We start from the raw sequence: 22,497 nt of genomic DNA on the forward strand, positions 1-22,497 counted from the left end.
TGCTAGCTATCTTCTCACCAATCTTAGAAACTGTACTCCACAAAATTTTCCAATCACCCTGATAGACAGGGGAAGGGTACTGATGATCTGCAAAGATATAATGCAACTTTAAGAATATGCAGACTCTGCAAAGGCAAAAACAAAAATATCATGTAGAACCCTGAGTGAATGGAGCAAGTGTACAAACAAACCTTCACCCGTCAGCAATTCTTTAAAATGCATTTCTTGGTGGAAGCGTCCTACCGACTCCTTTAACTTATTTCTCCAAACAGCATACCAGGAAAACCTACCACGAAGAGTTTACATAATGAAGAGTTCAGCTTCCGTAAATTTCTAGAAATGAAGAAGGTCACAAGGTACACATATATACCTGTCATTCAATTGTTCTGCATCTAAATTACTGACTAGAACCTCGATCCTCATGTTCGAGGCACCATTTATTAGATCTGGACCAAGTAGAGGGAGAAATTGCACTCTTTCCTTTGCTAGGTTTGGCCTGTCAAGCATTACAGGGCGCTGCAGTGTGTTCTGCTCAAAAACAAGAAGACATTTAAAAATCTCTTTGATAAGGCTCCGCAATTTTAACTCATAGAAAGCAAAAATTATCTATATAATAACCCCCAGAAAATGAAAAAGAAGAGTTATCAATTACTTACAGTAAAATCCTGTATCAGCTTCTTGACCTTCTGCCTGGTGTTTTTAATGGTATGATTGAGCAGATGATTATCTGGCCTCTCCCACCGACAAAGTTTTAGATGGTCCTTTAACTGAGCTTCAACATTTTTTCTATTCAAATCTAACTGCTCCATAACACTGATAAAAAAATTTGAATTAAGAACATTACCCTGGCCAAACAATTTTGAACTGATAAAACTCAAGACAGAATAATAAAGGAGCTTACACTGGTAGAAACTGAATATAGAATCCAAAAATATTGTAGCAAATTTCAACCTTCCTCTTGTGTGAATCACTGTTAAAGAAAAAGCATGAGTTAAGGCAAAAAGACAGCCAGTACGGAAAATACAGTCATGTTAAAACTTAGAAGTCAACTGTAAACATTGGATGTGCAACCAACAGTGATGGCCAAAAGAAATAACGCTGAAACCCAATTTAAATCCTTCAAGATTAAAACAGATGAAAATATATAAAACTAGGTGGTATATCATACGCAGCTGACCTTGAATATATTCCCAACGAGCTACCCATACTTAAATGAAGAAGGAAGCAAAGGAGAAGCTCAAGACGTCTCCTAAATTCACCAATATTTGACGTTTCAATGAACTCCACCAAACTGCGATAAAAGATCTATTAGATGACCGAATTTGCAAGAATACATATGTAAGCACTACAATATTCGTTTGGTGCACACCTTTGTGAAATAGACTCATTTCCATGTTCTGAAAATTCCACACAATCCTTCTGGAAGAGAACTGAAAACAAAGGAAGCCACAACTGCAACGAGAAAAAAAAGTGTTACCCATAACAGTGCTATTGTTCATGACTACAAAATTTTCTAACTAGTCCTACCTTCCTTGCGCTTAGTTCAAACTGATCCTGAACCTCATCAAGCAATGTAGGCCAGCACTCAAATTCTAACTTCTGCCAAGAGCTTGCGAGGGAAATAATTGGCTCCAAAAGATCTATAGGACACAAAAACAAAATGTGACACTCGATAAATAGAGTAAATAATAGAAGAAACAAATGGTATTACTAAAGAGAGAAACGATTAAATCCATACCAGAGATGGGCAGTTTACATCCCTCTTCCTGTAACTTCTGGACCTTGCAAATCAGAAATTGCAATCCTGGAAGAGCCTTCGCAAACAACGGCAAACAGGAAAGTAATGGTTATGATGAATCATTAAAACATCAAAGTGAAGGGAAGGAGGTTCCATGGGTATAAGCTACCAGAACCAGTTTAAGTATATGTATACCTTTGCCAGCGGAGTCCTTGAAGGAATATCCATGAGCATTCGAAGGATATCAGAAAGTTTCTGAAGACCAGGATGTTCCTCTTGTTCTTGCAATAGAGAATAAATTCTCAATTGAAGAGGAGTGAGAAACTTGACCATTTTCCCCAGCTCAGGACCATCAAAGTCCTATAAAAGATAATGTCAGAACCCAGGCAGAAGTAACATAAATAAGAGAACTTCTTTAGCAAGCAAAAAGCTAGCAGACCTTGTAGAAGTTGTATTTACTGGAAGACATATCGTTTGAAGTGAAGGTCTTTTTGTATTCCATGCAAAGACGAAGCAGGTGTTCTGGAACAAGTTTTGCATCCAAGTTTGATGTAAATAGACCCTTCAGCCCTGTCGGAATCAAGAGATAATCCAGTAATATATTTAGTATAATGAATCATCCAAATTAAACAAACAACAGCGAGAAATGGTGTCAGATGGTCACCTTTGATCATATTGACTCCCAGTTCATAGGAATCAGTGAATGAATCCAGCCTTTGACTATCAGTAATACATCTTCCAGTCTGAGTATAATGTATTGTCTTGTTAGATACAAAGGAATTGCGACTAGTACTTATGCAGCAATTAAAGATTTTAAATAGAAAAGCTTGTTGGCTATATACCTTTTCAGAGAGGTCAGAGAAACCAAATAACTCATTATGTGTGCTATATATATTATCTACATGCTCCTGTATCAAGTCCCAATCATCCTCCAAATTCTCGTCACCCTGGTCAGTTTGCGTCTGTGGGGAACAAAAGAAAAATCAGAAGTGATAAACAAGAGAATTTTACAAGTTCCAGTAATGCGTTAAGAATGAAAGGTTTACCATAAGATTCATATCATCATCAGCCAGATACTCCTGCCAAAAACTATCTTCTGGGAAGTACTTGCCAAGGGCAGATATATCTACTTTCATGACACTCTCAATTTTGAAGTCACGGGAACGAAATTTGTACAGCCCAGAAAGAGCGTCAGCCTTTGTTCTCACTTGAAACTTCATCTCCATCCAATTTCTCGCCAATTCAAAATATATGCTATCCAATATCTGCAGATGGAGTTCTTAGAACGTTAGATAACAAATTTCCATATTCACATGCATACTACTGGCAAATACTTTACCTCAAAAGAAGCTTTATCCATAAGCCCAGTGTTTGCAACAAAGTGCGAAACACGAGCATGCATATTTTTATATAGAGTAGTTTTGAATTGCAACTCGGAGACCTACAGTAATCAAATAAAACATAATATATACATAAGTAACTTTCAAAAGACTGATAATCATTTTCATTATGTGAAAGAAAATCATAATATAAACTCAAGGAATCATAAGAAACATTACTTTTCTCGTATCGTGTGCACTTGAAACAGAGATCAGTTTGTGCAGCAAGCCAACATCCAAACCTAAGGACTTAACACGAGAATCTGCATCATGAGAAAGGTGCAGCGGTGGCAAGCTCTCAATGTAGGTAGCTGAAGCCAAGGAGGAGCCCCTTGGAAATCTCATTAAGGCATAGATTGATTCCTGCAAGGATCATAATTCATTATTATTTTGTGCACGAAATGAAATGTACAAACATTTTTGACAAAAGTTATGTACCATGACTGAGTCAACCGTGTCTCCGTCAAATCTGTTGAGAATTTTTCCCAAGAGAGTACCAGAGACAAAGAGTGATAAACCCAATTTCATCTCGTATACCGAAACTTGTATTGGCTGAGTTATATCAACATATTCGGAATAGTCACTGGACAACCGATCAATAAACGATGTTGCCGTCTCCTGCCAGTTGAAAACTTGCTCAACAACCTGGTTCCAGTCAAGCTTGTCAATATCCTTAACCAGACTTATTGGACGTGTGAGAAATCCCGCAAACTCATCCAGCGCTCTTCTTAAATTCTGGTACTTATTAGGATCAGAGCGAAAAATAACCTGTTTCAGAAGGAAAACAAAAGAAACAACGAGTGAACAGTCGAGAGGTGGGAAAGGTCATATAAAAGTACCACTCAAATAGGGGGGAATGCTACAGCGTATGTTACATACCTTTCTTCGCAACTTTTTACGCTCAGTTTTAAGCTTAGATAATCTACATTCAGTTCTTTCGTCACTGTCACCAGTGTATAGCAATCCAGATAGATACTCACATTCTTCCCGCACCTGTGTTAACGCATTGATATAGGTCAATAAAAACAATCAAAGACAATATGTAACTGCTATTGTGACCTAAACCAAGCAAAGAGCAACCACCTCTATGTTTAGCTTCAGCGATGAAATTTTTTCTTGTAGTTCTGCCAGCTTACAAGTGATCTTCATGGCTGGATCTATAACATTCAAGCTATTCAAAAGATTGAAGCGCAGTCCTCCAAGATAAATCCATGCCAGACCAAGATTGGAGTAGAAATCTACAAAAGTTAGGAAAAAAACTGTAAGAACGTCTAAGAAGGTTTACCTTGCAGATACTAAAAATTTGTTACAGCTTATATATAAACTATATACACTACCATTTGATGAGCACTCCAAATAAAGATGTTTCGCCAATGGTTCGACAAACGAGCGAGTAACAGATTTCATTTTCTGATGGCTTGATAAGCTGATTAGTGAAATGAGAGACTTAATGCCATCAATCTGCATAAACGAGAAGAGACGCGTAAACTTGGAGGTTCCCATATGTTTTACAGGAAGGAGGAAAGGAAGAATGAACAAAAATAAATTTTGGAACTATACCTCGGTCTGTTTCTTCTCAACCGCATGAAATGCAGACTTGATATCGGCAAACACTTCAGGCTCATATGACTTTTGGTGCGTATACACCATCTACACAGATTGAAATCATGATAAAAATCAGTGTGAAAAGAAACAGATGATATTATTAAAGCGTATCACGACTCTAAACCTGTTGGAAAAGGGAACGCGCTAGTGACAGTAAAGAACCAGGCATCTCTTGATAGGATTGTGCGCTTTTCCATAGAACTCGTGAAGCAGAAAGAAATTTCATCGATTGAACAGGGTAGTCCTTAACAGCAAAAGCAGTATCCCTGCATAAACATAAATAAAAAAGCTTTTACTTTCTGTTAACGGAACCATAGTTTTCATCATACAACATTGAATGTGTATTATCCTGGGGTAAGCATTGCAATCACAGTACAATGCATCAATAGTTCTCGCAAATGAATGTTAGGTATACCGAACTTCAAGGAAAAGTATGGAATATGTTAGCTACTACACCAAATGTTAAGATTTCTCATAGTGGAGTTACATCACTTACAGAATATGATCAATGGTAGCTGCTTTCACAGGATGAATCAGCATAGAAGGCGACATAACCCGACAGTTACCGATCTCTGAGATACTCTGTAGGCCCTGTGAACATGAATGAGATGGAAAAAATATGTTACATACTGCGCAATCAAGATAACGACTGAACAAAAGGCATTTAATTTTGGTTACCATGAGACCAATTTGACAATTTTTCCACAAAACAGAATGCCACCAGTACCACATTTCGAGAACAAAACCAGCAATTTTGGTGTCCACTGCAAAAAAGCCAAATATAAGCAACCAGATTACTATAGTAGACAAAAGTAATTGAATATCCGACTTTATTTACCTCGGAGGACAGAGGCACGGGCATCAATTGCCCACAGTAGTTTTTGATGAGCTACAAGAGTCTGTGGAGGTCTTGTTGAGGATAAGGAATACTCTAGAGCAGGTTTAAGCAGATTACGAACATCCAAAAGATCCTGCAACTCAGGAAAGTAAGTTTTGGAGAAGTAAACAGGTTAACCATGGATTTACAAAGAGTTGTGTACCACAGGGACATTTTAATTCAAATATTCACTAACCTTATGTTCAGTAGATCGTGACACCAAGAGGTGCTGAAGTACAGCAAGTAACTCTACATCTAACGAACTACTTTCACTTCTAGCAATAGAACTTATCTCCATCCAACTGCTAAAGCCAAACCCTGTAGCCACAATCTCTGGACGGAAAATACAGCATGCCGCAGATCTATTTTCAATATTATCATTCTCACTGAAAACCATTCTATCCTGCAGTCTCTTCTTCTCTAGTTCCATCCTCTCCAAAAACATCTGGTGAATAATGGTCAACTGTGAGAGGAGATAGAGACATTTGAATACACATGGTAGAATAAGGAAAGAAAACCTGGTTAATCTCATCCAGCTGAACAGCAGCTGCATCATCCTTGTCGGCAATGTAAGATGAAATGCAAAGACCTGTATATTTTGGAAGGAAAAAACAGGAAAATACAACAACGTTAAACACAGCTACAATACTCTCAACTGACGGAGTAAGTACTTTTCAGCCTATGTTTCCCTTAAACAAATTAAGCTAGTTTGATCACAGAAGTGGTCTTTGCAAAAATAATGGTAAATATCCCAAAAGGATATCAAACAATCAAATATAAAAGGCACTTATATCATTCACGCATTGATATCAATAAGAAACATTTAGCATATTTCACCGCAGTTCTCTGATAGGTACTCATAACATTCTCTTGGCGTAGTTTAATTTCTAAATATTCTATACAGTAGATGCCTCAACTTCATATATTTCCACGTTAAGCCACAACAATCAATTATCCCATGCTTGAAGACAAAATTACAGATAGTGCTCAGCAATGTTTCATGAACATTACAATCTCCTTGTATTTGAGACATGTTAATTGAAACATGGATGAGCAAATATTAATTAAGATTAATTACCTTCCAAGGCAAGCAAACATAACTCAGGGCCAGAAAATGCAATGGCTTTGGTAAGATGATCATTTCCTGCCAACACCAAACAAATGTCAGAAGAAAGTTTAATTTCTTTAAAAGAACCATCAAACATTTCAGATATCCAACCTTGCCCATCTGATTCTGATTTTAATGGCCAAATCGTGCTGCAGAGCTGTAGAAACTTCTGCTGCTTAAGGTACAACTCAGCAGAAACCGGCAAGGAAGGATGGCCACCATACGCCCATAGTAAAGACTTCTCTGGCTCACCATGCAAAGCTATATTGTTAATATTTTTGCTTTCCTCCTACAGAAGACAGCCAACATTATTGAGCAACCAGTATAATACTTTGAAGACAAAAAGCTAATGGATAACTTAAAGGTTGGCTTACCAAAACCACATGAACTTCTTCTGGAAAAGAACTCTCCAACTTTTTGACAGCCTTTATTAGTGACCAGAAGGAAAACAGTTTACACTCATCTGAAGACGAGAGTAGATCAGACCAGAAGAATGAATGTTTTTCAATAACTTCAGTGTACAACTGAATCAACACAGAGAAAGAAGGTGATCCAACAATTTCGCAAAGAATTTTCTTCTCCAAAACGCGAAGGGAATCCAAAAAGCGAATAAAAGAGGATACATCGGTGTGGTTGTAGTTATTTTCTGCAACCCACTGCTGAGAGGAAAGCCGAAGAACGCCAACAGAGCTAAGAGACTCAAAGAGGGTTTTACTAAGGGGCTTTGACTGTTCATCCGCTGCTGCTATGTCAATCAACTTGGAGGACATCATCGGGATTGGAACAGCATCTGGATCCACTATGCAGAGGGATTTCAGGTTTTTTCGACATCTGGATATATGACTCCAGATTGGATGCTGCAACTCATCTTTCAACATATTGAGAAAACACAGGAAAAAGGGGCAGTATTGTTGCAGCCTGGAACCAAACCAACTAATCCACACCAGATAGAGTTGAATGTCCTCTTCGGTTGCCTGTTCCATTGTCCAGTTGGCAGCATACAATAGCTTCTTTGAAGCCGAATCATGGTCAATTTTTCCTGTATCTGCGGCAGGGGTTGACCCAATTAAGGCTTTAGGAAACAAGATTTTATTTAGCGTCCAAGAATCGGCAGTATAAATTATTCTCCGTTCCCCAGCAGCCAAATCCCTATCTCTCAGCTTGACATTGTAGGTTATTTCAGTCTGATGTGATGCGTATTGAGCTCCTAGAAACTCCAGATACATGCAATTCTGCCTGACAGTTGTTTCTCTTGAGTACCACATCAAGTCTCTCAAATTGAAAGGCTTTGGCCATCCCCCAGACAGGCACATATTCCCACCCATAAATGATTCAGTATCTGACAAATACGTATCACGCCCAAGATCAACAACATCTTTTCCATCAGTTACTCCAAGGGAAGAGAGATAGATGTGCTCCCAACTTAGCTGTAAGCTCCACAGGAGTTGGTTACCATTCATGAGCAGCAGTTGGAAGAGGTGAACCCACTGTTCAAGCTCAAGATACGTTATCCGTACACCAATGGTTTGACCATTGCGCCATGCATGAACATGCGCTTTGGCCATGGACGCAACCAGCTTATCACCCGGAATACCTGATAGAGCAAGAAACCTTTTCACACCTCTCAGCACAAGTTCATCACTGTTAGAGGCTTCCTCATTGAGCTGCCAGTGTGGCGCCATCATAAATACCTCAACGCCTCTATTCCGCATTGCTCTTGACACCTCCCCAAACTTGGGATTAACGGACAGAAACAAACGAAAGTTAGGGTGTGGAGTAACAGTAACAGGTTCGCCATCTATAACCCCACATTCATTTATAGTGATTGATCCACAAGGTTCCACCAAAGAGTTGATCCTATCAAGTACCTGAAATTTAAGTTGGAGATGGAAATTAGATACAAGGGAAATTATTAACAAGATATAATAAACGGAGATTATATTACCGTGGGATTACAGAGATTTGCATTTTCAAGAACAACCCACTCTCCATTTTCTATTGCCTTTATCAGCATTCCAGTCACCCATTCAAATTTCGTTGATTGTTTTTTCTCTTCAGATTGCAGCTTCACTATTGTCTTCGTGATTTGGTCCAGACACTTTCTTGACCAACTAACGGGCAAAAAACCTTCCCCCAAGACCTTACTCATATATTCTACGATCTCAGTTAGTTTGGAGAGCGAGTCAGCGTCGTTCAAGAAGGATGAAGGGTTTTCCAAGAGGCATGAATCAATCTTGTATAAAAAGGAAAGCCAGCTGGACACTAGGCTTTTGCTCTTGCTCAAAAGGGTCACCTGGGAAGACTGTGACAACAAACTGCTATACTCGTCAACAAGATGCTGAACTCGAGCGACCACCAATCTGAAATTACGGAATGCATTGTACTGCTCAAAACAACCGAGAAGATCAGAGCTGTCAGTCGCAGATGAAAGATTTAATTCATTAAGCGGAAATCCTGTTAACTGAGCTAATATTCTGATCACTGAAGTCTTTCCAGAGGACGATGGTCCAACTAGGATGCACAGCCATTTATTCTGCACGCAATGTGCAACGGCTTCCAGATTCTGACGGATTTCAGGCAAAATCTTCAACTGCTCACTGGAAATATTAGACTGAGTGAAATTTCGTTTAACAGCAGCAGTTCCCACAACTAAGTATCCAGGATTTAGCTGAACTCGAGGATACGGATTTATAGAAGGGGTTTTATCAAAAATAGCCTTATAGATACTCAGAACTACTTTCCGGTCAGTCGCGGTACGCATTCTTTGAACATACAGAACATTGAGAAAGCTTTCAACTTCTAAGTCATATTTTCCCCCTGAAACGACATGATAACTCAAATTAGTTTAAGGAAGTACTGTTGCCTGGAAATGCTAATATGAAAAAACAAAACGATTATAGGTTACCTTGCACAAATTGACATGATCTGATCACATCACGTAGATTGAACTCCCATGGTGAGCCATCGTGACCGAATTTTCTATCTACCATAGTACCATCATGTAGCTGTCTATTGAGAGTAATAAGCTTTGAAAGCAATGGACTGGGAATAGAAGGGTAAAGCGAGCGACATATGAAGAGGTAATCATCTTCAACTAACTCGTCCACATACACTTTTGTGAATCGGTTAAGGAAAGACTTGGGAAGACCTTTCCTACCACCACCTTGAGAAGAAGGATTCTGACATGCAAAAACTCTAAACGTCGGGGGGCATTCAAAGGTACAGCCTAGTTCTGGGATGAAGACTTGAGCACGATGATCCAAAATGGCATTCAAACCTTCTAGAACGGATTGTGGGGCAAGATTTAGTTCATCTAACAAAACCCAGGAACCTTCCTTTAGAGCCTGCAAGAGAATTCCATCAGACCAAGCAAACTTCATGTCCTCATCGCTTTCAACAGGTAAATCTGATCCCAGCAAATCCATCATGTCAGTCTGCTCTGAAAGATTTATGCGCACAACCTTATGGCCAGAATATCTACCCAACGCCATTATTAGACTTGTTTTTCCAACACCAGGGCTACCTTCCAATAATATTGGTTTTGAAAGCTGCATTGCACGCAATACTCTCAACACATTCCTGCAGGTGGTTGGTGCTAAGAACTCGAATCCACCAGTTTCAGGAGTTTCATCACCTTTACTTATGTAAAAAGGATCGATGCCAAACATGTCTCCGCGCAGAACACTCTTGCTTTCTTGACAAATTGCTTTGGCATCACCCCAGCCATATTGCTCCATTCTTGAAATATCCAGAGGGAGTGTGTCGCTAGTGAGAACCTTGAGTTGTTGTAAGAGGAAAGCGAAGCATTTTTCCCTCAGATCTTTACCATCTCTCCCAGACAGACCAGTTCCAAGACTTAAACCATCAAGTAACACGAGAAAAGCTCCATGAAGAATAGCATATGCTGGTCCTACACTCTCATGTATCACATTGACAAACGCAACCCAAGAGAGGAGATCTCTGACAGTAAGCGTTCTTCCAGTCTGCAACTGGTTAAACCATTCCCAGAAGTGGATAATGGGATCTACGATATTAGATTCCTTTGAGTTGCTAAGGACAGAAGAAGCAATACTTCTGAGCTCCTCAGTCTCTGAAATAGGAGGGACCCATATCTCAGTAAAACGGTTACGAAGTGCAGGTGACAATTCCTTCTTTCCATAATCACCACCCGGATTCATGGTAGCAAGAACAAAAAATTTCTCATCAGCTACAACTTCCTCCAAGACAGGACCACCTTTCTCAGCTAACGACAATTTCCTGCCTGGCTCCAACACACTGTTCAGTCTTTCTAGAACACTATCATCAGCCAACGATATCTCATCCACAAGAAAGATATTTCCAGCTCTCATTGCTTCCACAAGGGGACCATCTTGCCACACAAAAATTGCACGCCACTTCTGATACAGCATCACCATAGTGTCCCTCATGTTCTGAAGAACCTCAATATTCAGTGGTGTGACCTCCATTCCTAGTACGGAGTCATTTTTGTACTTTTTCAGAATTGCATCTATTGATTTGATCAACACTTCAGCTCTACCAATATCTGCAGAAAAGTCAATATCTTGACTAAAAGGTACCAATGCCTCAGATAGCTTCAAGTGCTCGACTTGATTCTCGTATTCCTTAACTAATTTGGATCTGTCTCTTACAGGAAAGAACCCCCCAAGGAAATCAGATGTTTCTGTGTATTGATGACAGTTAAGGATGTGCAACCTTAGCTTCTTATACTCGCTTAGTAGTTGGCAGATTGTTGTTTTGCCTCCGCCAGTTTCACCAACAAGAAGAACAGGCTCACGCAGTTTATAAGAACGTTCGATGAGAAAAAATAGTCTCCACATACTTCGAGTCCAGCTAACTGTTTCGTTTTTCCTATAAAAGATTGAAATAGCACCCATAGAATTCAGCTAAAAGTGACATGATAAAAAAAAAAGCTCGAAAACAAATTGATTCAATAATACAAGAAATATGAGGGGAAAGGCAATTACATGGAAAATGGCTGTTCCAGCTTTAGAAGCTCCTGGGGCAAAAAAAAAAAGTAAAACAGAACAGAAAAAATCAGTATCCACATCAGAATAGCGTACAAAACAAAACTTTAGTAATAGTGCAATAAGACCAGCAGCTTCCTTTAAACAAAAATTATCAGAATGAAAATTAGGGGCTCTAAAAATGCAAAAGATCAAGAACAAGCAACTCATGGTATGATACAGCTACATCAACTGGATATATGAAGTTAGAAGAATAACTATATAAACATATTTCAGGAAATTAAAATGAATGGGTTCAATAATCAAAAAACAGTTTGCAACGAAGTTTCAAACTAGAGAACAAAACTTACCTCTTTGTACACATCATCTTTTGCAAGACTGACCCGGAAATGTCTTTCCAGCACCTCTTGAACAACTAGCTTCTCACTATCATCACGCAGCCTTTCTGCAAGGAGGTAATACCCTTCTCTGGCGAGTTCTTCATTTGATTTACCTCCATAAGTCCTAAAACGATCTGCCCACCGGAATAGATCTCTTGGAGTTATATATCCATGTTTTCCAGCAAAAGCTTTGCTACTCTGCCTGTTGCGCTGCAAGTCTTTCATCACTTCAACAATCTTCGTAGCGTGACTCTTTGCAATCTCACACTTCTCAAAAAGAATTTCGCTCAGTTCATCTTCTGGAATCTCATCAACATGAATCTCCACAAAACGGTTACGAAAAGCTCGAGACAGTATTTTGCGTCCACCATATGAAGCAGGAGGGTTCTGTGTAGCGAAGAGCATGAAGTTAGGATGCGCTGAGATTGTTTCACCCAACTCAGGTACAAAAAGCTCCCTATTGTCATCAAGCAGTCTGTTTAGTGCCTCTAAGACGTCAGATGGGGCCAAATTTAGTTCATCTAAGACAATCCAATGACCATCCCTGACTGCCTTCACCAGCGCTCCTTCATGAAATACAAGCTTCCCTGAAGAATCAGTCATATAGGAACCCAAATATTCTTGGATATCAGTCTGCTCGTGATTATTGATTCGAACAAATATGTTTCCACTTAACGCTGCAAGATATTTGACAAGGCTTGTTTTTCCACTGGATGTTGGTCCTTGTAAGAGAACAGGATATCTTTTGACAAAAATGGCATGAGCCAGATGATGAAGGTGTTCAATCACGCTCTTCGTCTTAACATATTTCTTGACAGATTCATCAGAACTGCCCTTTAATTCTCCCAAGTATCTTTGAAGTGGTTGGGCTCGGCTACTTTCCTTTGAGATAAGTTCTATGAGTGGTTTCATGATCTTCGCACTGGAAGAATCTAATAAGGAGAGGAAAAACATGGAAAATCCATCATATAATGCTTTCTGAAATCCGCCAATACCTTCTGCTTTAATCGCATACTCTAGCGCTCGGTAAAGAGACCTTAAGCTATACTGTGGCTTCTGATTAGCACCGTCCTGCAAGCATTCTTCAGATAACCTTCTAGCTTCTTTGTAAAAGCAAACAATGTTGCCCACTAACTTACTGTCAGATTCACGTCCACCTAAGAATCGCCTCACAAATATCTCCAGGTCATCGTCACACAAGTCATCATCCACAGCATACTCTGTAAATCTGCTACGGAAGGAGAACGGCAAGTCTCGCTTACCAGCATCCGTGGCTGGATTCATACAGGCAAACAAACGGAAATTCGAATGTCTAGGAATGCCCATTACATCCCCTCTCTCAGCTAAACAAAGTGATCCTCTCACTCCTTCAAGAACACCAGTAAGCCTGCCCAATATCTCCGGTGGTGCTAAGTTTACTTCATCTAGTAAAACCCAATACCCCTCCCTGAGGGCAGTCACAAATGCACCTTCGACAAATTTAAAAACCATTCCACCTGAACAAATCTGTTGATGAATCTTCTCCACCTTTTTGGACAGACGAGTCCAATTCTCAATCACTTCCGGTTTCTTCCTCTTCCTACCAGACCTAGACCTTTCTTCCCCATTTTTAACGTGATGGTCAATAGTTTTCTTTAACCCTCGCAAAAATGTTTCCCACTTCTTAGCTCTAAAGTTTTTTCGTAGCCACGTCATAACGTCTGAATTATCCTGGATACCAAAACGAAAAGGAATGAGCAAAATACTAAACTTTTTCTGTACATATCTGGTTAGGAATGAGTAAAGGAGGAATTCTAAGAGAAAATAAGTTCTAAATACCTTCATCTGTGAATTTCTTCCCAATTCAATGAATTCATTGTACAACATTTTGCACATAAGCTTTGCATCAATAGGCTTAAAACCTCCCAATAGATCAACTATATCACTTTGCTGGCTCAAGTTCTGAAAAAAAAAGTAATCATAAATTATATGAAACAATTACTATAGAAAAGAATGTACGTTAAAACACACCAAAACTGTGAGTTTCTGTCCGATCCACTGTGCAAGATTTTGAACTAGAGTAGTTTTCCCTGTCCCTGTTTCTCCTACTAAGAGAACTGGCTCGTTGTACTCAACAGATCGGGCTATTTTCTCAAGTAACCGTGTGGATGTGCGTGTTTCAACAAACCTCGACCGGTCATGTGACTGGGGAAAAAACAGATCAATAAGTCTGAGACATTTTAATATATTTATCAATAGGACGGAGATGCTTAAAAACTAACCGCAGTTTCGCCAAGTGGTAGAGAAACTCTGCCAATTTTAAGTGTTTTAGAAAGTTCCTGCAGTTAACTGGAAAATTAATAAACAATCTCAATACAACAAGGCAACACACTGTCAAGAACACTAAGATACCTGAATTGGGGGCTTATGATGAGATCCTGGAACAGGAACATTCCAAACGCTAGCCACGATTTCACTTACTGTCACTCGATTTTGAGTTGACATATAAGAAGCAGAGAATATATCTGCTGCCTGAGAAAAAAAGCACAAAACGCCTACTTAAATAAATGAAATCTAGAATAAGGGACTAGCATGAGTAAACTTCAAATAATATTACCTCCTGAGAAATTGCATGACCATCATACGAGGGCAGACCCTGAACGCGTTCACACAACTTGAGCAAATCTCTGGAGAAAGATGACCATTCAGAAACAATAGTTGGCCAATTTATTAAGAACAATAAAACTCTTGGATATATGCTTACCTTAGTGAAAATCTACTTGGAGAACTGAATGTAGCTGAGTTTTCAGTTGTCGAACTAGAAAACTGGGGACGAAGAGCAGAGTTGACTTTTTCATAAGTTTCTGCAAATATGGAGAAGTAAAGTTTCACTGTGAGTACAGAAACCATATCAAGGGGAGTATGGACAGAAGGAACCTACCAATAAGTTTATCTGCAATAGGCATCAGGTTCTGATACCGAGCACCCACAATATTTTGCAAGCTTTCACGATCTGGTGGATAAACAACAATTCTCCTCCAAAGAGGACTTAGAGAATTTCCAGCTACATTAAAAACAGATAAAAAATGATACGGTTCCTGTAACGAATCTTAATTGAAACAAGGAAAGTAAAGGATTCCATAAGCAAAAGCCACGAGATAATATAAATACGACAGGACCTCATAAAAGCATAGAACATTAAAAGAAAGGAAAATTAGCAATTCAAGGTGGGAACAATAGCCAACATAACAACACGTAGATTATCCAACTAAAATACCCTTTAACCTAATTTACAATTCACCTCTAGATCACATTACTTTAGCAAGATCCCAGACATCAATGATATATCTAGCACAGATCAGGCCAACGAATGCACCAGCTAGATGCCAAACTAATTTATGTCTGGAAGATATACCTTCCCTGATGTGTGATACACTGCATTCGGGTGTGGATATGGTTGAAAACAGTTGGAAACTCTCTGCTATCTGTATCACCTGCGAAAAGTTAAGAAGCACTGAAACTTGAAAACATTTTTGAGGAAAACACACAAATAACTAAAACAGAGTAGTATAAAAAAAGTATATGCCTTACAATAATGTTCACATACAAAATTAGAGAGCACCAAAGAGAATGTATTTACCTCTCCATGGCTGGTCACAAATGAGCATGAGCCTCCCAGCAAAGGTGACAAGACAAGGGGGACATCTGATGGAGCTTTGTCTATGTCCTCAAGAACCACCCAGAAACCATTCATAATAGCCTGCCACGATGAAAAGCAAAAAAATATTAACGTAAAAATAGGAGGAAAGATACCACTAGGGTGCCATCTGAATTCCATGCAACAAACCTGGGTAAGTGAGCCAGGCTGCCATTTAAATTCTCCAGGTTGATCAGTACACACATAAGTGCCAACCAACGTTTTCCCGTCAAGTTGATCATCCATGTGGATAAACACAACTACCAAAAATAAACAAAATATAGTGAGAAATAATTCAGTTTAGGGCTTCATTTTAATGTGGAAATACTCAATGAATTAGTGTGAACAGCAATATCTCAAGATAGTTGTTTTTCCTCTTCCAGCATAGTAGAAAGTTCCTTGAATTTAGTTAAGTACTAAAAAAATGAGATAGATATTAAAAATATATCATACCCTGGTTACCACTCTCATCAGCCAATCTTCTAATGAGGGCAGACTTTCCAGAGCCCGAGGGACCGTACAGAAGAACAGGTCGTTTTTGACTAACAGCCAATGAGACCATTTCAAATGATTTCTTCACCCTAGAGTGAATTTCAAATGGTTCAGCGAAAGATTTGACATCCCTGAATTGAAGAGGAAGGAGGAATCAAGCCGAAATGAGAAAATTAACATCGAGTACACGTGGCATAAGAGAAGAAATTTATTGAAAAGAAACACAAAGTAAACCGACCAGGTGTCCAGCCTTCGGATCTTCATCAACGGCTCCTTTTCTTCCACTCCTGCTGATTGTCGCTTGTGAATCCCAGGTGCAAGGGTACTAAAATCTTGAAAAGACCTCAACCCCTTGTATGTTGGCAACTGAATGTATGATCCAGCCTTTTCTATTTCTATATCCTGACAAAATTCTTCCCAGCTGAATGCACCAAAGAAAATAAACCTTCAGAAACAAAACTTAAGACAAAAACTGAATAAAGAAGTCTTGAGTAGAGTTAAAAGGGATTACCGTAGCAAGTATGAGAATGCTTCCTCTCCTTCAAAACCGTAACATCCTGCCATTCTGTCAGTGCATCTTAAAACAACAGACAGAATCTGTATCCCACACCACACAGCCTCTCGATGCTTTTCCACAAAATCTCTTCTCTGGCTCGGGCAGTCTGAGAGCTTTTTCATGGACTCCAAGTAACAGGACCAATCCCACAGCTTGGAGAAAACCTCAGGTCTAATAACCAGAAAACGATAGGCTACTTGAAGACAAAGCAAGTATGCAGCTGTAGTAGCCTGATTCAGGGGAGAGAAAAATATTCAATGAATAACTACGATGTCATAGGATGCTAAAACATCTACAAATGTCAAAAGATAACAAGTATTTACCTCCATCTGCGACTCAGAAATGATTTCTTTCACAAGAATCCGCTCGTATGGTGGTGGAGCTTTCTTAAAATAACTTAGAATAGACCTACACAGTTAGCAAAACCTTCTCTTAGTAAACTTCTAACAGATATCTAAGCTTTACTGCTTGTTTACATAAATGACTCTCATCTTCTATATTCTTACCCTAGCAAGGACGTGTTTAGATGAAGAGCACGACTGAAAGCCAAGCAAGCACACTCGTGAAGCTCCAGCCTTTGTCCACGCCGAACGTAAAAGTCAATGACACTAACACCTTCCTTCAACGCATTTTCCAAGACTGACACATCGTCCGAGTAGTCACTACTTGAGCTGAGATCACCCACTAGGTGGAGAAGACCCACCACTCTATCAACAACTCTTCTTATAATGGGAAGAAAGTAATGAACCAAAGGAATGGTAAGCTCCGGGTGAAGAAACACATCAGACAAAACATTAATCACTTCCTCGTTATCCACCACTTCTCCTCCCTAAACAACAACAAAGAAAAAACATTTCAGCCAAACTTGAATTCGTGTTTCTGGGTCACTTTAGTAAGCAATTACAAGAAGGTACCTTGCTGAGAATCGAATTGAAAAATGGAAAAGCTGCGACTTTGGGGCAACGTTCAGAAAACGTCTCCAACGCGAGTTTGAGATTGAAACTCCCGTCAATAGCCATCGAAACCTGTTGCAGAAGAGGCTAGAGAGTAGGGTTTATGTGTTAATTTCGACACAGCGAGAGAGAGCAAAATTGTTTTGGGAGAAGGAGGAGGAGGAGGCGGCGTAGGTTTAAGGGTTTAAGAGAACCCTTTAAGCTTTTTTGTTCGACTCGAAAAGGCGGTATGTATACGTATTGGGTTTTAAGACTATTAAATATATTGTATAGTCATCAAAATATCAAAACTATATTTTTTTTTTTTTTTTTTGCTAAACTGTAAATATCATTTAACTAAATGAAAAGTTTGTCCTAAACAAGCTAAGATTTTTACACACTTATTTCTTGGCAAAAATTAGATAAAAAACAAGAAAGTCAGTAGTTATAGAATGAGAAGAAGAAATCATCTAATCCAAAGGCACATGAGTCCTCGAAAGTTCCTCTTGTGCTGTCTTGCAGTGATGGCATTCTTGATGTCTCTGTCCATGAGCTTAAACATTTGTAGAGGAGAGAGATGAACGTTGTTGTGTAGTACGTTGTTACGTTGTCTCCATAAATGAAAGACCATTCCATGAGTAAGCAGTCTCCTGAGGGTAGCAGGCGCCGCTTGCGTTGAGAATCTACTCCATGATAACAGCTCCGCCCATGTGATGAAACCTGTCTGTGCAGGATCGATCCTGGCAAGTGCTAAGGTCCAAATCTGAGTACTGAACCTGCACTTAAGAAACAAGTGATCTCTGACTTCATCTTCAGTGCTACACAGGCAACAACATTTATTAATATTTAAACCCCAAGATGCAAGTCTAGAACGAGTGGGAAATCTATTTAATGTAGCAAGCCACATATTGAAAGCTTGTTTAGGCACAGCCCCTTTAAACCAAACCGTTTTGGACCACTGCTTGATAGTGCTTCGAGGTCTAAGGACATCCCATGTAAGAGCAGATGAGAATCCTCTGCAGTCCTTGCCATTTACTACCCATCGATAATGGTCATTCCGGCGGTTCGATGGTCGTCAGCATTACGTGGAGGTCAACTGCATTTTCGGATCTCGGTGTTCTAAGTGACCAGCGCGTGCCTGAGACAGCGCCCGCCACCTTTGCTAGCAGAGGTATACCCGTCTCACGAGGTCCATTCTCCCCGAATATCTGAATCAAGGGACCCATCGGCGACCACGAATCTGACCAGAAACTGAGGGTTGAGCCATTTCCCAGGACCCCTTTAATGAACTGAGAAGCAATTGGTCGGAGATATAGGAGTTTTTTCCATGTCCATGAATCACTGTTCGACATCTTGATAGACCAGAAGCATTTTTGGCGAAGATAGTGATGTTGATGCCATTCTACCCATAGAGAAGCTTTTCCAGAGAACAATAGCCAGATGAATCTGAGACATAGGGTAATATTCCAATAGTGGAATTTACGGAGACCGAGACCCCCTTCTGCTTTGGGTAAGCAGACCTGATCCCATGCTACTTTAGCTCCTTTAACTACTTCAATTTGTCAAGACCATAGAAAGCGAGAACAGAGACTTTTAATGCGTTTTATACAGCCTTTAGGAAGCATGAAAGTAGATATCCAGAAGTTCACCGTGCCTGATATAACCGTTGATATTAGGACTAGCCTTCCTGCAAAAGATAACATCTTTACAGCCCATCCCCTGAATTTACCCATGATGTTATCTATAAGAGGGTGATATTCTGAAATCTTTAGCTTTCTATGCATCAAGGGGAGACCGAGGTAGCGGATAGGGAGTGAACCAACAGGGAAGCCATAACTGGATAGAGCAGTAGATTCACTCTGGCTCAGACCCGCAAAAAATAATTCTGTCTTGTGGCTGTTCATGTGCAGACCCGACCAACTTGCAAAATCATCGAGAGTCTCGTGAATGCCATGGAGTGAAGAGCTATCTCCGTTGAAGTAAATCATGACGTCGTCAGCGAACATAAGGTGAGAAATTTTTAACTCCTCTGTGTTGGGGTGGTATCTGATGTAGCCGCTGTCGAACCGAGAGGCCAGAAGGCGTGAGAAGATCTCCATTGCGAGGACAAAGAGATAGGGAGAGAGCGGGTCTCCTTGCCTCAATCCCTTACTACTCTTAAAGAAACCTGATGCATTGCCGTTTATGGCGAGGGTGAAGGAGGCAGTAGAAAGACATTGGTTGATCCAGCTTATGAACTTATCAGGAATTCTCAGCGAACGCAATGCCGCAAGGATGAAATCCCATCTGACCGAGTCGAAGGCCTTTCTCAAATCAACTTTTAGCATCGCTCTAGGAGATATATTCTGTCTATTATAGCCTTGGATGATTTCCGTAGCTAATAACACATTCTCAGCTAGGAGTCTCCCTGGCATGAACGCAGACTGGGAAGAAGAGATGACTTCCGACAGGGTATTTCTCAGCCTCTTCGCCAAGAGTTTGGCTATGACCTTGTACAATGTGTTGAGGCAAGAGATCGGTCTAAAGTCAGAGGTCTTGCAAGCTGTTGGAATCTTTGGAATCAACACCATAGTAGTTGTGTTCCATTGTTTCAGGAGCTGACCCGATTTGAAGAATTCTGAGACTGCTTCTATAACCTCAGGCCCTACAATGCTCCAACAGCTTGTGAAGAACTCAGCTGTGTATCCATCCGGTCCACAAGTTTTGTTCTTGGGGAGGGAGAAGAAAGCATCCTTGATTTCCGTTGCAGAAAACTCCTTCTCTAGTTCCTCTGCTTGAGCTGAAGAGCATCTAAATGGGATAAGCAAATCAATATCGCTTGGCTCAAAACTCTCATGGTTAGTCTCACCCCCCCCCCCCCAGCAGCTCTGCGTAATAGCTCACGCACAGATCCTGAATCTCTTTCTGGGTCTCCACTTTGTTGCCATGATCATCCATTAGATAATGAATATGATTAGCAGATTTCCTGAGCGACATGATCCTATGGTAGAAAGCAGAGCTACTGTCTCCTTCTTTAGTCCAAGTTATCCGGGATCTCTGGTATAAGAAACCTTCTTCTGCTGTAGCTAGGATTTGCCATTTTTCCTGAGCACTAGCTTCCTGATCTGCGAAAACCTGAGAAGGGCAGGAGAGAAGATTGTTTTGACAAATCAAGACCTGTTCGTGAGCTTCCTGGACTCTCTTTTCCAGGTCAGAGTAGTGATCACGACTGAAGCTACGGATAGTGTTTTTAAGTCCTTTCAGCTTGGAGGAGATACGGAACATCGCAGACCCTGTTGCGTTGCAAGAGTACCAGTAGTCTGCAATCTGCTCTATGAAGTCTTTGTGCTTGAGCAGGAAGTTATAAAATTTGAAAGGCTTCCTACTTCGAATTCCCGGCATACTGAGACTGACCATTGCAGGGGCGTGATCAGAGAAATCATTTGGACCAAAGGTTGCGAACGAGTCTGAGTAAGAAGCAGACCATACATCATTGACTAATACTCTGTCAAGCTTCTTGGATATTGGTGTTGTTTTGCTCTTGTTCCACCAAGTGAAAGGGTTGCCCCGATACGAGAGATCAAACAGTTCAGAATCTAGGAGACAAGATCTAAATTCCCGCATCCTAAGGTCAACGTTTAGCGACGCAGGAGAAGAGTGCTCTTCCGGGTAGAGTGTTTGGTTGAAATCCCCCATCACGATCCATGGCTTGGAGGAATTAACCAGTGTGGATGCGACATTTCTAAGCTCAGACCAGAGGAGTTTCCTTTCGTCTGGGCAGTTGGAAGCGTACACAATCGACACAACCATCCATTGCACAGCATTGGGAAGTAGGACTTCACAAGTGATCATTTGCAACGATTTGAGGAGAGTGACACATTTAACAGATGGATGCCAGATGACCCAGATCTTCCCCAACTCAGAGAAGTTATAATTATTTTCGAAAGACCAGCCAGGCATCAGCTCTCTAATGAACTTGTCTTGCTTGGGCTGCCTTACATGAGTTTCTATGATACCTCCGAAAATAGGTTTGGTTACCTTATACCATTTTTTAAAACCGCTGCGGTGATTGTATACATTGAACCCGCGCACGTTCCAACAAAAAAGGTCGTTACACATTATTTAGATAGGAGTGGAGCCCTTGCTCCTAGCCAATTTCCTCTGTCTTTTCGACAGGACTTTCTTAAAACCATTCAGTTCATCGAGCTCGTATTCTGATTCCCTTGAGGAGATATCTGAAGAATCCTCTTCAACCTCTGAGGAGCTTGATACGCGAAGTGTCTCATTCTCAAGAACGGGGTCTGATATGGCTATAGACTTCTCGGACACTGACAAACCGCTACCTTCCCCTCTGAAGATTTGGAGCTGCTTACCAGAGACATTTGGGACTCAACTGGACGATCAGCAGGAGGCTCGACGGGATCGGAAGCGGGGGGGGGGGGGGGGGGGGGGGGGCTCTGTTTCTCCTAGAGGAGGTATTTTTTTGCTCCTTGGTGTTAGACCTTGTGCAGTTTTCCAATAGGTGAGTTGTAGATTTGCAAGTCTTACAGGTGACAGGGGCCTTTTTACATCTCTTGAGGCAATGACCAATTTCCTTGCAGAAGCTACAAACTGGTGGCATCCAAGGGCTCGACACCAGTACACGACTAATTTCCCCTGATTCAAATTGAACGTTAACGGCTTCAGGAAGTGGTTGCCTCGGATCTATGATGGTAAAGATAAGATGATAGATTACAGTAATTAACAAAGATAAGATGATAGATTACAGTAATTAATTACACAAATATATG

The 22,497-nt window shown here is 40.4% G+C and overlaps 2 protein-coding genes across 2 annotated transcripts in view; both read right to left on the reverse strand.

Moving 5' to 3' along the window:
• Positions 1-17,973, reverse strand: part of LOC125584120 (midasin-like) — an 18,728-nt gene extending 755 nt beyond the window's left edge. The window contains exons 1-50 of the mRNA XM_048752019.1: positions 17,711-17,973; positions 17,303-17,625; positions 17,120-17,204; positions 16,752-17,026; positions 16,479-16,661; positions 16,202-16,371; positions 15,899-16,008; positions 15,692-15,811; positions 15,467-15,545; positions 14,993-15,115; positions 14,816-14,915; positions 14,669-14,738; positions 14,464-14,583; positions 14,334-14,390; positions 14,083-14,256; positions 13,891-14,013; positions 12,043-13,782; positions 11,693-11,724; positions 9,613-11,576; positions 8,653-9,524; positions 7,082-8,575; positions 6,819-6,996; positions 6,678-6,743; positions 6,118-6,188; positions 5,796-6,044; positions 5,561-5,693; positions 5,401-5,486; positions 5,219-5,313; positions 4,847-4,988; positions 4,678-4,767; positions 4,455-4,578; positions 4,201-4,355; positions 3,997-4,110; positions 3,556-3,885; positions 3,298-3,480; positions 3,078-3,179; positions 2,785-3,003; positions 2,581-2,700; positions 2,403-2,481; positions 2,178-2,308; positions 1,934-2,098; positions 1,739-1,814; positions 1,528-1,640; positions 1,370-1,452; positions 1,178-1,291; positions 902-970; positions 657-813; positions 371-528; positions 192-286; positions 4-87 (exon numbers count right to left, since the gene is read on the reverse strand). Coding sequence (XP_048607976.1) covers positions 4-87; positions 192-286; positions 371-528; positions 657-813; positions 902-970; positions 1,178-1,291; positions 1,370-1,452; positions 1,528-1,640; positions 1,739-1,814; positions 1,934-2,098; positions 2,178-2,308; positions 2,403-2,481; positions 2,581-2,700; positions 2,785-3,003; positions 3,078-3,179; positions 3,298-3,480; positions 3,556-3,885; positions 3,997-4,110; positions 4,201-4,355; positions 4,455-4,578; positions 4,678-4,767; positions 4,847-4,988; positions 5,219-5,313; positions 5,401-5,486; positions 5,561-5,693; positions 5,796-6,044; positions 6,118-6,188; positions 6,678-6,743; positions 6,819-6,996; positions 7,082-8,575; positions 8,653-9,524; positions 9,613-11,576; positions 11,693-11,724; positions 12,043-13,782; positions 13,891-14,013; positions 14,083-14,256; positions 14,334-14,390; positions 14,464-14,583; positions 14,669-14,738; positions 14,816-14,915; positions 14,993-15,115; positions 15,467-15,545; positions 15,692-15,811; positions 15,899-16,008; positions 16,202-16,371; positions 16,479-16,661; positions 16,752-17,026; positions 17,120-17,204; positions 17,303-17,625; positions 17,711-17,815 — 12,100 coding nt within the window. The 5' untranslated portion in view covers positions 17,816-17,973. The remainder of the gene's footprint in view (positions 1-3; positions 88-191; positions 287-370; positions 529-656; positions 814-901; positions 971-1,177; positions 1,292-1,369; positions 1,453-1,527; positions 1,641-1,738; positions 1,815-1,933; positions 2,099-2,177; positions 2,309-2,402; positions 2,482-2,580; positions 2,701-2,784; positions 3,004-3,077; positions 3,180-3,297; positions 3,481-3,555; positions 3,886-3,996; positions 4,111-4,200; positions 4,356-4,454; positions 4,579-4,677; positions 4,768-4,846; positions 4,989-5,218; positions 5,314-5,400; positions 5,487-5,560; positions 5,694-5,795; positions 6,045-6,117; positions 6,189-6,677; positions 6,744-6,818; positions 6,997-7,081; positions 8,576-8,652; positions 9,525-9,612; positions 11,577-11,692; positions 11,725-12,042; positions 13,783-13,890; positions 14,014-14,082; positions 14,257-14,333; positions 14,391-14,463; positions 14,584-14,668; positions 14,739-14,815; positions 14,916-14,992; positions 15,116-15,466; positions 15,546-15,691; positions 15,812-15,898; positions 16,009-16,201; positions 16,372-16,478; positions 16,662-16,751; positions 17,027-17,119; positions 17,205-17,302; positions 17,626-17,710) is intronic.
• Positions 17,974-18,194: 221 nt separating this feature from the next.
• Positions 18,195-18,760, reverse strand: LOC125584122. The gene is made up of 2 exons (XM_048752022.1): positions 18,657-18,760; positions 18,195-18,546 (listed from the first exon to the last, which is right to left on the reverse strand). Exons 1-2 carry the CDS (start codon positions 18,758-18,760, stop codon positions 18,195-18,197), a joined length of 456 nt encoding a protein of 151 aa, XP_048607979.1.
• Between the last annotated feature and the right edge of the window lie 3,737 nt (positions 18,761-22,497).

The sequence above is a fragment of the Brassica napus genome, chromosome A2 (genome assembly GCF_020379485.1).
Source record: "Brassica napus cultivar Da-Ae chromosome A2, Da-Ae, whole genome shotgun sequence".
NCBI lineage: Eukaryota > Viridiplantae > Streptophyta > Magnoliopsida > Brassicales > Brassicaceae > Brassica > Brassica napus.